General features: G+C 44.9%; 1 protein-coding gene across 2 annotated transcripts in view; it reads right to left on the bottom strand.

Moving 5' to 3' along the window:
• The window catches only part of LNPEP (leucyl and cystinyl aminopeptidase), a 117170-nt gene that overhangs the window by 20331 nt on the left and 83552 nt on the right, over window positions 1-13287 (bottom strand). For both annotated transcript variants that reach the window (XM_068247491.1, XM_068247492.1), the window contains exons 9-14: window positions 12286-12417; window positions 9775-9935; window positions 8271-8359; window positions 6672-6855; window positions 3347-3503; window positions 2080-2258 (exon numbers count right to left, since the gene is read on the bottom strand). In XM_068247491.1, coding sequence (XP_068103592.1) covers window positions 2080-2258; window positions 3347-3503; window positions 6672-6855; window positions 8271-8359; window positions 9775-9935; window positions 12286-12417 — 902 coding nt within the window. The remainder of the gene's footprint in view (window positions 1-2079; window positions 2259-3346; window positions 3504-6671; window positions 6856-8270; window positions 8360-9774; window positions 9936-12285; window positions 12418-13287) is intronic.

Here is a 13287-nt window from a genome sequence, read left to right on the forward strand (position 1 = left end):
AATGTAATTTCACATAGACTAGATCAAGCCTTTGAGACATGAAAAACACAGTTTAATATTAACATAACAGACAGAACTGCACGTTTCTGCAGTTCGATTCTAATTAAAAACATTAATAATCAAGACAGACTCCCACCCACACGCTCTGGAGAACATTGCTCTCACAGTTTTTATTGTGGAAGCCAAAGACTGCTTCGTGCTGCTCTCAGAACGCAAAATAAAAGCTAAAATATTCATTTGCTTAAAGGGACACTGTAGGGGGGGGGGGGGGTGGGGTGGGATGGGGTCGGGGGAAAATGAGTTTACATTACCCAGGGCTTCTAATGGTCCCCCACAGACATCCTGTGTCCGCACAGCCACTCCCCAATGCTCCGGCCCCGCCTCTGGTTCACTTCTGCAATTTCAGACTTTTAAGTCTGAAAACCACTGCGCCTGCGTTGCCGTGTCCTCACTCTAAAGGCACCAGGAGCGTACTGCGCAGGCCCAGTATGGTCTGTGCCTGCGCCGTGCGCTCCTGGTGACATCAGGGGAAGCGAGGACACGGCAATGCAGGCGCAGTGGTTATCAGACTTTAAAGTCTGAAATTGCAGAAGTGAGTCGGAGCATCGGTGAGTGGCTGCACGGGCACAGGATGCCTGCCGGGGACCATTAGAAGCCCCGGGTAACGAACTCATTTTCCCCCCTCCCCCCCTACAGTATCCCTTTAAGGCCCCAGTTCAGGCACATCTAATGCCTATACAGAGTAGATAAAAATTTGCAATGCACACTTGTGGATTGTACATATCTCTTTCCTATTCTGTGTCAGTCTGTCATTGGAGTATTTCCCCTTCAGCATAGTCCAGCAAGGTAAATGTGGTTGCTGCTAGGGGTGTCACTGTTTGATATAATCAGATCAAAGTGTCTTTAGATCAAAGTGTCACAAACACTGACAACTACGGACCCCACTCAATATCAGCAGTACATGGGCACATTTGACCTCCCCTTTTCCTAATCTAGTCCGGCACAGAGTCTGGCTACTCGGATCAAAGTGTGGGGGAAAACCTAGGCGATTACTAAATTCAACTGTAAATGCATAAATGGTTTACTGCTTTCCGTCCTGGGTTTGGAAAACTGTCTTCCTGTGTTAAGACACTGCTTGGTTAATAAACTAGCCATCAGCAGTTGAAATTCTACCTCCTATCCCAGCACTGACATGAAGTAGTCAGGAGGTGGTGCGATGCGCGTACCTATAATATAGCTGCCGGGAGATTTGGGTGCAGGGGAAAGCCAATAAACTGCTTACCCTGCTCCTGCACAAGTCCCGGTGGTGATGATTACTATTCCCCCTCCAGGCCGCCATGGATAGTGGGGAAAGACGCAATTCGGCTCCCAGCTAATGCTGGCGGACAAAATACAGTGTTCTTGTAGTGATTTGTGCTCCGTCTTTTCACGGTGCCTAAATCAGTCACTAAGTGCCGCTATAGATACGCCCAAATCTCCTGCGCTGTTTTTACAGCGCTAGAGTGTGATGGTGCACCAGCAAGGCTATGTGAAGAGAGGAATCACCTGATAACCTCCACCTGCCCTTCTGCTGCGGAGGTGTTAAAGGGAAATTAAAGTGACAAAGATGATTTCTATGTTTAGTACAGTTAAGAAATACAAAATTAGTACCACAGAAGAGTCTCATTGTTTCCAGTGCAGGAAGACTTGTTATCTATGCAAAAGAGCTTCTGTGAGCTCTCTGACCCAACTTGGTCGGCTACAGTCCTGTAGCTCCAGGCTCTGTTTCACAGTTTAAAATACAGAGTATTTTGTAAACGGCAAATATTAGAGAATGATGCAATATTTAAAAAAAAGAAAAAAAAAGCTATGTAACAAAATAAAAAAAAAGACTTTTCTTTGCTACTAAGGTTCTATGAATTATCCACTTCAGTGTCACGTTAACCTTACTGAGCTGTAAGTAACCTAGGGCTTTAAATCAAAGCCCACCCACTTCTGTTAGGTAAGGGGGGGGGGGGGGGAGGAAGTACTCAGAAGTAACAGAACACCACCAGTATCAGACTGTAGGCGTTGGGAAGGTGTTCAGTAGCTGGGCCTTACTGTGTTCCGTTCCTCCAATTGTTAAACAGTTGCATGGCAATATCCAGGCAGTCCGGGTTCCCAACGGAACAATTCAACTCCAAGAGTAATGATCTCAGCTCTTGCTCAGTCAGTGACCCCTCATCAGTCCAGTTCTGTTTCTGTACAAGGGAGGATAGCCGGTCTAGAACAGCACGTTGCTAAAGTGGGGAGAAAGAAAAAGTTTCAGATATTTCAATTGAATGCGGTGTATGAATGATGGCATAGGGTATAGCAATCATAAATGTTACTATTACGCATTAAAAATTACAGATTCTCAATTTAATTACAGATTAAAAATGCAAGTTATGGTGCCCATAAATGTTACAATTTTTTTCATTTTTGGAATTTCATTTAGTCACCCTGAGGCGGGGTGAAACATTTGCCTCAGGCGGCAGATCTGAGGGGGCGGCACCCGCCTGTCCCTGGATTCTGGGGCCGCCCGCCGAGCTGGAGGGGTAGCGGGCAGAAAGGGGGTATTGGGCCTAGTGGCGGGGAGGGGGGTCGGACCCCCCCTCCCTCGCCTGGGTCCCCCGATCTGCGCTCCTCCAGCGTTAAGTACAAGTCTGCACATGATGAAGAGGCAACGGGCCACCTCTTCCGCGTTCCATCGTTTGCTCCACTGACGTCACTTTCGGCAACGCCGCCCACTGTATTGTGGGTGGACGGCCTTGCAGGAAGTGACGTCAGTGGAGCGCACGATGGAACGCGGAAGAGGTGAGTGATTCCCCCGCCCGTTGCCTCTTCATCATGTGCAGACTTGTACTTAACGCTGGGGGAGGAGCGCAGATCAGGCGGGGGGGGGGGGGGGGTCCGACCCCCCTCCCCGCCGCTAGGCCCAATACCCCCTTTTTGCCCGATACCCCTCTAGCTTGGCGGCCCCCCCACCCATGGCTGGAGGGGGGGGGCAGCGATTTTTTCTAATTTTGCCTCAGGCGGCAAAAAGTCTAGGGCCGGCCCTGTTAGTCATTCCCATAAATCGAATATAAAGATTTTTCCAACATGTCCAATAGGAATTCTGTTGGAAAAAAAACAAAAAACACTGGATAATCTGTTTTTCTTAACCAAAAGAAAAAAAAAATTACTTTTTCGATTTAATAGTTTTGGTTGTATAAAGGGGAACATCAACTTTTTTATTGTACGGTGTATGTGCACCATTAGAGTAACTTTCTAAAGCAGAACACCTTCACTCAGTCTCAGGTATTTCTCCACAATTTTCTGCTTTATAGCAAAGTACAATTAGGCTTACCTTTAGTGACACTGCCAATGCCCTGTTACCCAGTTTATCTAGAAGATCAGAGATGCGGTAAATTTCATCAACTGCCTGTTTAATGGGAGAAGCATCAGTTTCATTTACGAGGTATGCGAGGAGATCCAGCGCCTTGCTCAGCTGAAGTTTGCCCACACTGTAAATTCAAAAAGACAGAAAGTCTGTTACAAGAAAAAGCAAAATGGTCACGAGAACACATTCCTGCCTGCAAATAATATTGTAAAGAGTTTTAAGTAAGGGATAGTTCACACTTGGAACACAAATACGCAACCACGATCTTGCTGTGACTTTCGTTTTGATTCCCGTTCAATAGAAGGAGAATCGCATCACATTTGCCCCCAAAGCGTGCAAATGCTGCAGTGAAAATTATCCCATAGGGATACATTAGCTGCAGTGCTTTGCTGATCGCTAGCGTACTTGGCAGGGGAGATCAAGGGACATTTCCCAAAGTTTTTATTTTGCCAAGCATCACAGGATCATGCCTGGAATTGGGTTTGTAAAACCATACAAAAGAGAGCGCGCTCTGAGTGACAAATAGGAGGATCCACTATGCCAAAGACAGGTCTCACCTGTTCAGAAATGGCTGCTTGTAGCCTCTGATAGTGGTTGTCCCTTTAGGGGCCAGGCTCACAGCCCAGCTCCAGGCGGGGAATCCGGAGGGCCAACAGGGAGTCACGTTCTCAGTTTGGACACTTCCAGGGAGGCTGTAGGCAGGCCAAAAGTTAGATCCTGGCGCACGCTCACCTCGCGAGACCAAACGGGCGTGAGCGGAGTATATGCAATGTCAGTTGCGTTGTGAGTAGTATCGTGCGGCTAGCAGATATAACCGCTGTGACTTGCTGCAAATAAAATAGAGAGTGGTGAAGTAGTAAGGTATAAAAAGGGCTTATTAGTAAAAACAACGCGTTTCCCAGAGATTATTAGCCTGAAGAAACAGTTTCCTCTGAAAAATGCGTCGTTTTTACTAATAAGCCCCTTTTTATACCTTACTACTTCAACACGATTTTATTTGCAGCAAGTCACAGCGTTTGGTCTCGCGAGGTGAGCGTGCGCCAGGATCTAACGTTTGGCCTGCCTACAGCCTCCCTGGAAGTGTCCAAACTGAGAACGTGACTCCCTGTTGGCCCTCCGGATTCCCCGCCTGGAGCTGGATCGTGAGCCTGGTCCCTGGCCCCTAAAGGGACAAACGCTATCAGAGGCTGTGTCCTACGAGCAGCCATTTCTGAACAGGTGAGACCTGTCTTTGGCAGGGTGGATGCTCCTATTTGTCACTCAGAGCGCTCTCTTTTGTATGTTTTTACTTTCTCTAGTGGATACTGAGAGCTGCCTAAGGAGGATTGCCAGATCGCACCAATAGGGAACTGTCTACATTCCCGATTTGCATTAGAATATGGTTTGGCACAGAGCTCAGCATCTACAAGGACATGACAATAGTGCAACAAACAAGAGACATACAGGATAAAGCATTTAAAGAGACACTGAAGCGAAAAAAAAAATGATTATATTATGATTTGTATGTGTAGCACAGCTAAGAAATAAAACATTAATATCAGATACATCAGTGTAAAGGTGGCCATACACTGGCCCGATTCGCGGCCGTTTCGACAGCAGATTCGATCCTGGGATCGAATCTGCTGCCAATCGTTAGTGCTAAATGCACCCGCCGATCCGATTTCCTCCCGAAATCGGATCGGTCCGTCGATCGCGCCGTGCGGGAAATTACCCTCGATCGCCCGCGGGTAGGGTGCGCGTTGCTAGCGGCGGCCGATCCTATCAGGTATACATTACCTGACGCTGGCTCCCGGGCGTCTTCTCCGCGCTGCACCGCTCTGTTCCGGCGCTTCCTGTGTCACTGCAGTGACCAGGAAGTTCAAATAGAGGGCGCTCTATTTGAACTTCCTGGTCACGGAGTGAATCAGGAAGCGCCGGGATGGAGCCGGAACAGAGCGATGCGGTGCAGCGTGGAGAAGACGCCCGGGAGCCAGCTTCAGGTAATGTATACGGGGGGTTCACAGGCGGCAGGAGCAGCTCAACAGATTGTGATCGGTTTCAGGCTGAAATCGATTCACAATCTGTTTGCAGTAAAGGCAGCCATACGATCCCTCTCTGATCAGATTCAATCAGATAGGGATCTGTCAGCTGGTCGATCTAATGGCAAATCGACCAGTGTATGGCTACCTTAATTGTTTCCAGTACAGGAAGAGTTGAGAAACTCCAGTTGTTATCTCTATGCAAACAATCCATTAAGCTCTCCGACTTAGTTAGTGTGGAGAGGGCTGTTATCTGACTTTTATTATCTCAACTGTTCCTGGACTGTTTACTTTTCCTCTGCTAGAGGAGAGGTCATTACTTCACAGACTGCTCTGAAAGACTCATTTTGAATGCTGAGTGTAGTGTAATCTGCACATATTATAGAATGATGCAATGTTAGAAAAAACACTGTATACGGTACATGAAAATAAAAGTATGAGAATATTTTATTTGCTGCTAATCTAGTAATTATTCATAGTACACAACCAATTCACTATATCATTTTTTTTCGCTTCAGTGTCTCTTTAACAAGATACTACAGATAGTGATGACAGACTATGAGGACTGAGCCCATAAGTGCAGCCAGTGCCTTATCTGTGATGCGCAGCGGAACCAACATATGAATGTTGTAGACCTTTGCTCTCCTGCAACTCCCAGCTGCTTTGCTACATCCTGATATGCCTCCCCCAGTGTGTCACCTGACCCCCATCGGGTCATGTGACTTATTGGCGCCTATGCAGCATAGCATTGGCTGTCTCATAGAAACGAATGGTCACTGCGACGAGGGACAGCATTCCTTTGCAACACCACGTGTGAAAGGGACCTCAAGGTAAGAATATTCAACATGTAACTAAATCTTGTACAGATCTGTACATCTCACTGAAAGCAGAGTTTCACTTTAAGCCAATGCTGCTGCTTCTCTGTAGAACAGAGTATTAATCATAGAACAGTAAGTGAAGTGTATCAGGAACTGGCCTAGTAGAGATGTGTACACAGTAAAAACCACAAGATGCTGAGATATGTTCACATTGCAATTTCAATAAATCAACCACAAGCTGAAACATGCAGAGCAAGTTTGAGGTCAGCGAATATTTCCTGTCCAGTATGAAATACAAACATTCCAATAAGCAATGAAACATACTGCTGGCAGCAGGGAGACAGCAAAAACATTTACAGGCAAGCAATGGCTGCTCAGATTCGAAGCAAAAAGCACAGTTTTGCTAAACAAAATGTAAAAACACCGAATAGAAATACAAATAAAGCTGTAATTTACCCGGAGAGCATGAATGCGTCGTGGATCAGGTTGGCTCGGTCACTGGCAGTTATGAAGGTGTGTTTATTTTTTATCTGTTGAATAAGAGCATCCCAGCCTTCCTGGCCATAATCCACTATGTAGTATCCAGACATCTCCACATTGAACTTCAACCAGGATACCTCATTTTTAAGAACAAATTTATCTGTGGAAGTTACAAAAAAAATAAATAAATACAAAATGTATTACTGTGGATATGTAGGTTGACTCACAGTACCATCTATGGGCTTACCTGACTATAGCTTGCTAAATTATACAACTGTAAATGTAATCACAATTTCCAGTTATTGCATTAGTGGCTGTATAGTTTGCCCTTATAGCTTTTAGCAGTAGTCTGATTCAGGAGTGTGGCTGGGTTAACAAATTTATCATTTGATAAATTGGTAATATATCAAGGAGTTTAAGGGGTCTTACACAAAGTAATTTGCGTTGCGATATCAAAATAAATGCACGCATTGCTCATTTACCGTACAGCATGCTTGTACCTGTAATTTCTGTCTGCATGCAGAGACTACGGATTCTCATATGTAGAGAAATAATTGTAGGTATGTTATTAGTTGCACAGGTAAACAGTGTTGTGGGTCTGAACTGAAAATGGAAGTCATCTACAGCTCTGTCAAATTCGCTGGTAACATATTGGACACCTAAGGTGCATACACCTCCAATGTTACCACTTCCATGTAGTATGGGAGCTTACCTACATTATCTATTCATAGTGTAAACACAGTAAAGTTTTATCACAGGGTTAAACCTTCACTCTATCACCCTCAGATGTAGGGAAATTGGGTCAGTTCAGATAATGTAATGTGGTACGTTGTACAAATCCATGGCGCTGTTCTGTCCACAGGGGCAGTGCGCCAGCGTCTCTCTCCAGGTACCACCTGTCTCCTCTGCAACTTCTGCCTACGTCATCAGCTGCGCAGGCTGGCCACAAGTGCCGTATGCAGGGGAGAGGAGAGTGAAGGTTTTGCCGAAAACCCGGGTCAGGATTGTTGATGTACAATAAACCAAGCTTATATACGCAAGTGCAGTGTGTTGCGAGTGTGTTCAACTACAGGCACAGTCTACACTAGGTTTCTCTCCCCCTGCATACAGCACTTGTGGCCGGCTCGCTCAGCTGATGACATAGGCCGAAGTGGCGGAGGAGACCGGTGGGACCTGGAAGGAGCCACTGGCACACTGCCCCTGTGGACAGAAGAGCATGGATTTCCTCTGTACATGATCTAGACTGACCCGCTTGCCCTACATCTGAAGGGTGGTAAGAGTGAAGGTCTGATCTCAGACTAGCATCGGGATAAAACTTTACTGTGTTTACATTCTCCATTTGAGCCCTGGGAGTGGCTATCTATCCCTGGCTGCTGCACATTTTCTATTTTGCACCAATAAAACTATTCATAGTATTCACATTATGTAGGTCCTCATACCACATGAAGTGGTGAAATTGTCCCATCATTGGCTAAATCAAAAGTGGAAATTTTTACACATTACTAGGCCAAGTTTTCAGTGGGAGCCCCTATATGTTCCCTGTAAAGCAGGAACACAATGGATTACTCTACTTACCCTGATGTTGGCCGAGTAAGAAGACAGCTTTGCATTCAACTTCGCTACAAGGTCCATATGTATAAGATAGGGGTATTTGCCATACAACACTAATAAAAACAAATACAATAAGAAATATTTTAATGTGGAGAAAATTATTGGACTAAATCAGTCACTGAACATTCAACTATGCCCACGTTTTCAGAGTATACAGGTATAAAAGATTAGTGGCACATGTAAAGTAGATATGAGTGATGAAGAGTCCTTATGAATGGCCTCATTACATATTTTATAGCCCATTTTCTCAAAAGGTTTTTATTAACCGTCCTATTACCTTATTAGGTAACTGTTCTCCCTAAAGCAGAGTAACATTTGGCCAAGTAGGTTTGCACTTACAAGGAACTTGGCAATTGCTCAAAGGACAGGTGCGAGCAAAAAAAGAAAAGATCCTCTTACCTGGGGCTTCCTGCAGCCCCTGGCAGCCTATCTATCCCTCTTTGCAGCTCCGGTGTCCCCTCCCTTGCAGATGCCAACCTCACCAGGTCAGCATCTTCTGTGCCTGCACAAGCATGTGGCGCTAGCACTCATATGGCCTAGAGCATTCTGTGCACGCACAGTACTTATGTTCTAGGCCACATGAGCACCATCACGAGCCGCGTGGTCGGCATCTGCAACAGCGGGGATCCAGGGAGAGCAGAGTTGCAGCGAGGGACAGATAGACTGCCAGGGGCTGGAGGAAGCCACAGGTAAGTAGATCTTATTTTTTGTTCACACCTGTCCCTTGACACAAACAATACAAAGACAGAAAAAATAAATAAATATATATATATATATATATATATATATATATATATATATATACACACATATACACACATATACATATATAACAAGTCAACGACAGTATGTAAGTTCTAGTATGTAAAGGTTTCCCACTTAATGCAAAATTGTAATCCTCAGGTATGTTGACCACAACTACATTGGACTGGTCTAGTTTCAATTTGGATTGGCCCATTTCCAAACAAAAGCTTCAAAAAGTGTCCAAATTTCAACGCCTAATCCCAACAGCGGCCCCCACACTGCACTCTCCTTCCCTCCACCACGGTCAGCCCCTTACAGCTCTGCAACCAAATCATGTCATAAGCAACTCTTTTACATCACATCTGCCATGCCCCAGCTCATAAAAAAAACTGAGCATTCATAATCACACAGCCTCACACCTTATCAGGGAACCATCATGGGCTCTTTGCCATCTCTGCTTAGTTTAGTCACAGGCTCAGCTGGTGTCTCTACAAGCTTACAACCTAGGAGTGTGGTGCAATGACAAGCCTCTCTATAATCCCATTTTTTTTTAAAGTTTATATTCTGCTCTGTAGAGCAGGGTAGTGGCTTGTGTTGCTTGACAATGTGTGCTTTATTACTTTGACATTATCTAAATATTCCATCACCATAGGAAACCGCTACTTGTGGTTCTGATGAACATGTCACATGTCAAGGATGAATGAGAAGTATACAAAAGACACACCTGGAGTTCTCACTGCCGTTGACTGGATTTACACTTCGTAAGAACCGTTCCTGACTCACTGACACTTCCTTCTTTGCCTTCACAACCGTCACCAGAGGATATCCCGCCTGCCGAGTCCAGGTCGTCATCATGCTCTTCACATCTGGTTTGGATTTGGTGACCTGAATGAAACATTTGTATCCCGTCACCCATGATAGTGGAACTGATAGCTGATGTGACATGCCTAGCCTGGAGGGCCATTAGCCCTCATTCACACGGGTGCTATAGTGCTAGCTAAAGAGGCAGTCTATTCTGGGTGGAGACAAGTTCCAGGCCCAAGTCGTATATTTCATATTGAAGTCTCAAAGCAGAAATTTATAGCTAGGAATAATGCCGTAAACTCCATGTGAACTTTTTTAATCAACTTATTTCCTGACTGGTGTCCTGTTCATGAATACCACAACCAGAAACAAAAGATGTACATATTAATTAAAAACACTGAGACATAAACCTGTCCTTTTAATTGTGCCAAGTACCTGATGACTTAATGTATACAACCTGTATTTTAAACAAGTCATTTCCGTAGCAGTGTAAATGTAGAGGATGAAAATGACGAATTGATCTCACAGTCAGAATTTAACCCAGTTTGTGAACGGCCAATTGTATCAGCGTATAAAGAGGGTTGCTCTAGGCCTGGGCATTATTCAGCAGCAAGCTGTCCAGTCTAGGACCTAACTGGCCTTTTAAAAACAGCCTAAGAACAACATGTGCTCTGATTAAAGAGGAGAGACTCAAAAAATAATGCAATCTCATTTTCAAAAATTCTAAACTGAGCAAAATAAGCACATTCTGACTTTTTTGTAGGTACCAGGACACGACTCAAATTGTCAGTCCAAAGGTCCCACATATATTCCAAATGAAGATAATTGGAGGAGAATGGGAAAAATTGTTCAGGGGCTTCCAGACATTTTCTATTTGGCACATCTCAGAGGGTAGTGACATCCCCCCCACCTCCCCCCCCCCCCCCCCAAAAAAAAAACACGATCGTCAGGAAGTGTATTAGGAAAAGCGCTTTTCACAAAAACTCATCGCCCACCCGAGCACCGGGAAAGGAAAAAAAAATTGCCTAAAAAAACCTCCCCATCGCTCGGTATCTGTGCTAGACAGGCAGCCTCCCGTAGTGTCACATATGAGTGCTGCTGCAGCCATGCTCAGATGTGACATGCCGTGGTTCTCTGCCACCCTGTAAGACCACCCCATGTCGGTGCTCGATGTGGTGTTACTACTGCTTCATTTAAATTGCACTAGCAGGCGGCAGACAGGAGACTGAACTGCTCGGCAAGTGCGCAGTTCAATCTGTCGGTAAAACGCTTAGCTGATTAGTCCTGTGATAAGTTCTCGTTTAGCCCAGAATAGATTTTACGTTGTGCAGAGCAAGAGAAACTACCTGGTTTACTGTATATCCGCGAATATAAGTCGACCCCAATATTTGACCCTCTTAAGCTGGAATCTATCGACTCAAGTATAAGTCTACCCAGTAAAGTTAATGGCTGTACTGTACTTGGGTACCAGGAGAACTTAACAGGTGCAATTGGGGATCAGGAGGGGTTAAGGACTGCACTGCATACAGTATTGCAGCCATTCACCCTCCTCTTGTACCTCAAGTGCAGCCAATACCTCCTCCAGGCCTCAAGTGCAGCGAATATTCACCCCCCTTCCAGCAAACAAGCAGGGCCGGGCAGAGGCAAGAGGCGCAGTGTAGAAGGGGGCGCTCAACTCACTCAGCTGTAATTCCACTATTGAGCTTGAAGCAGAGAAATAAGAAAATGGGACACATGGCAGTGACTGCAAGCCAGATAACTAGAGATGAAGGTGTTGAGGGCCCTGGAGCACATCTTAGTCTAATAGCAATCAGTGTGTGACGGCTGGGGTGGGAGGGATGGAGGGGCGCACTTTGGGGTTCTCAGCCTTTCGTGCTGGAGGACCTTGTACCGGCTCTGCAGCCCAGTATCTGTCCCCCTGCTCCTTTCCTTGTTAATCGTTGTGGTCAGGACTGTCAGACCTGTTTTTTTCGCATTTCCTTTATCAAGAAAATGTCAGTTAGCATTGGGTAAATTGCTGCAAATGAGAATGTCACTAATAGTGCACACATTACTCAGTGTTGCTTATGTATAAGTCGACACCTATACTTTTTCATTTAGTGAGTCAGACCTAAATTTCTAGACTTAGAGTATATACAGAAACTCTACATATCTAATCAAGACACAAATATTCTGTAATGCATTGGGGATGCCTTTTCCCAGCACACTGTACAATGGGTATAAGCCCTAAACTTGCTGAGCTTTAAACAATTCAAATGTGGTACCCTCAAGTGCGCCCCCTCCACTCACACACGCAAGCAGGCTGAACACCATTTGTGATATTGCCCATTATAAGCGGACTGCTTTTACTTTTTACACAAAAAGGTGCAAATTTGCATGTGCATTAGAAACTGCCACAAGTTAAATGCTAGAAATTTAACAAAATACTCACCACATTCATACTTTTCCAGAGAGCTTCACTCTTTGCTGACCCGTACCGATGATCCGTTAAATATTGCTTGATACACTGGTGGAAAACCTCTTCAGACAGATAGGCTTTCAGCATTAGCAGAAGAGAAGCACCCTAAAAATGAGGAAAGGGAAAAAAAAAAAAAAAAAAAAAAAAAGACAAAAGGGACCATTAAACTTTGTGCCATCAGGCAGAAAATCAAAATGTCCCATTACAAAAGCCAAGCCATTTTCACATCCTACACAACCTTTGAACAGCAGTTTTCATAGACTATGTCAGACAGTTCTCTGCTCGACCCCAGCTATTCTGAGACTGACCGGTTGGGGAGAATTATGCCACACATTACGCATCCTGCAGCCAATCTGCCAGGATTTCCAGAGTGCGCTTACACATTAGTCAGAAAAGCAGGCTCCAAATCAAGAGGGCAAAAAACTGTCCATGCACTAAAGTATTACAGTAAATACCGGTGGAATGAATATACTAATAGCCACCAGAGAAATATTTTTCATTCAGTTCTCCTGCTCTTGGCTCCACTACTGTCCAATTGGTGGCTATGGCTTTCCCAATCCCTAATAGTGTGCCATGTCAAACCTACATACATGTGAATTTGCTAAAGCCGATGCCCTCAATCTGCGATATCTGGTGCACCCTATAGTTCACCACATGCAAAATAAGCCCCCCAGAATGTCTACTCAACCACATGCTGATCCCCAGACAAAGCTCTCTAAATCTGTAAACTGAAGTATTTTCTACATTTCAATTAAAGGCACAAAAGACTTCCATGATTGATTCCAATTCATATGCTTTAAAAAAAAGCAAACCAAAAAGCCATGTGGATTGCTGCCACCTGCTGGAGGCTGCTATAATTGTCCATATTGTAAAGCACAGCTAAACCCAATACTGAAGAAAGATATACTGGAGTGAACCTAAACTCAGCAATGAGTCTCCATATGCACAGATCCTTTGCAGCCTACCATGCAGCAC

The sequence above is a fragment of the Hyperolius riggenbachi genome, chromosome 1 (assembly GCF_040937935.1).
Source record: "Hyperolius riggenbachi isolate aHypRig1 chromosome 1, aHypRig1.pri, whole genome shotgun sequence".
NCBI lineage: Eukaryota > Metazoa > Chordata > Amphibia > Anura > Hyperoliidae > Hyperolius > Hyperolius riggenbachi.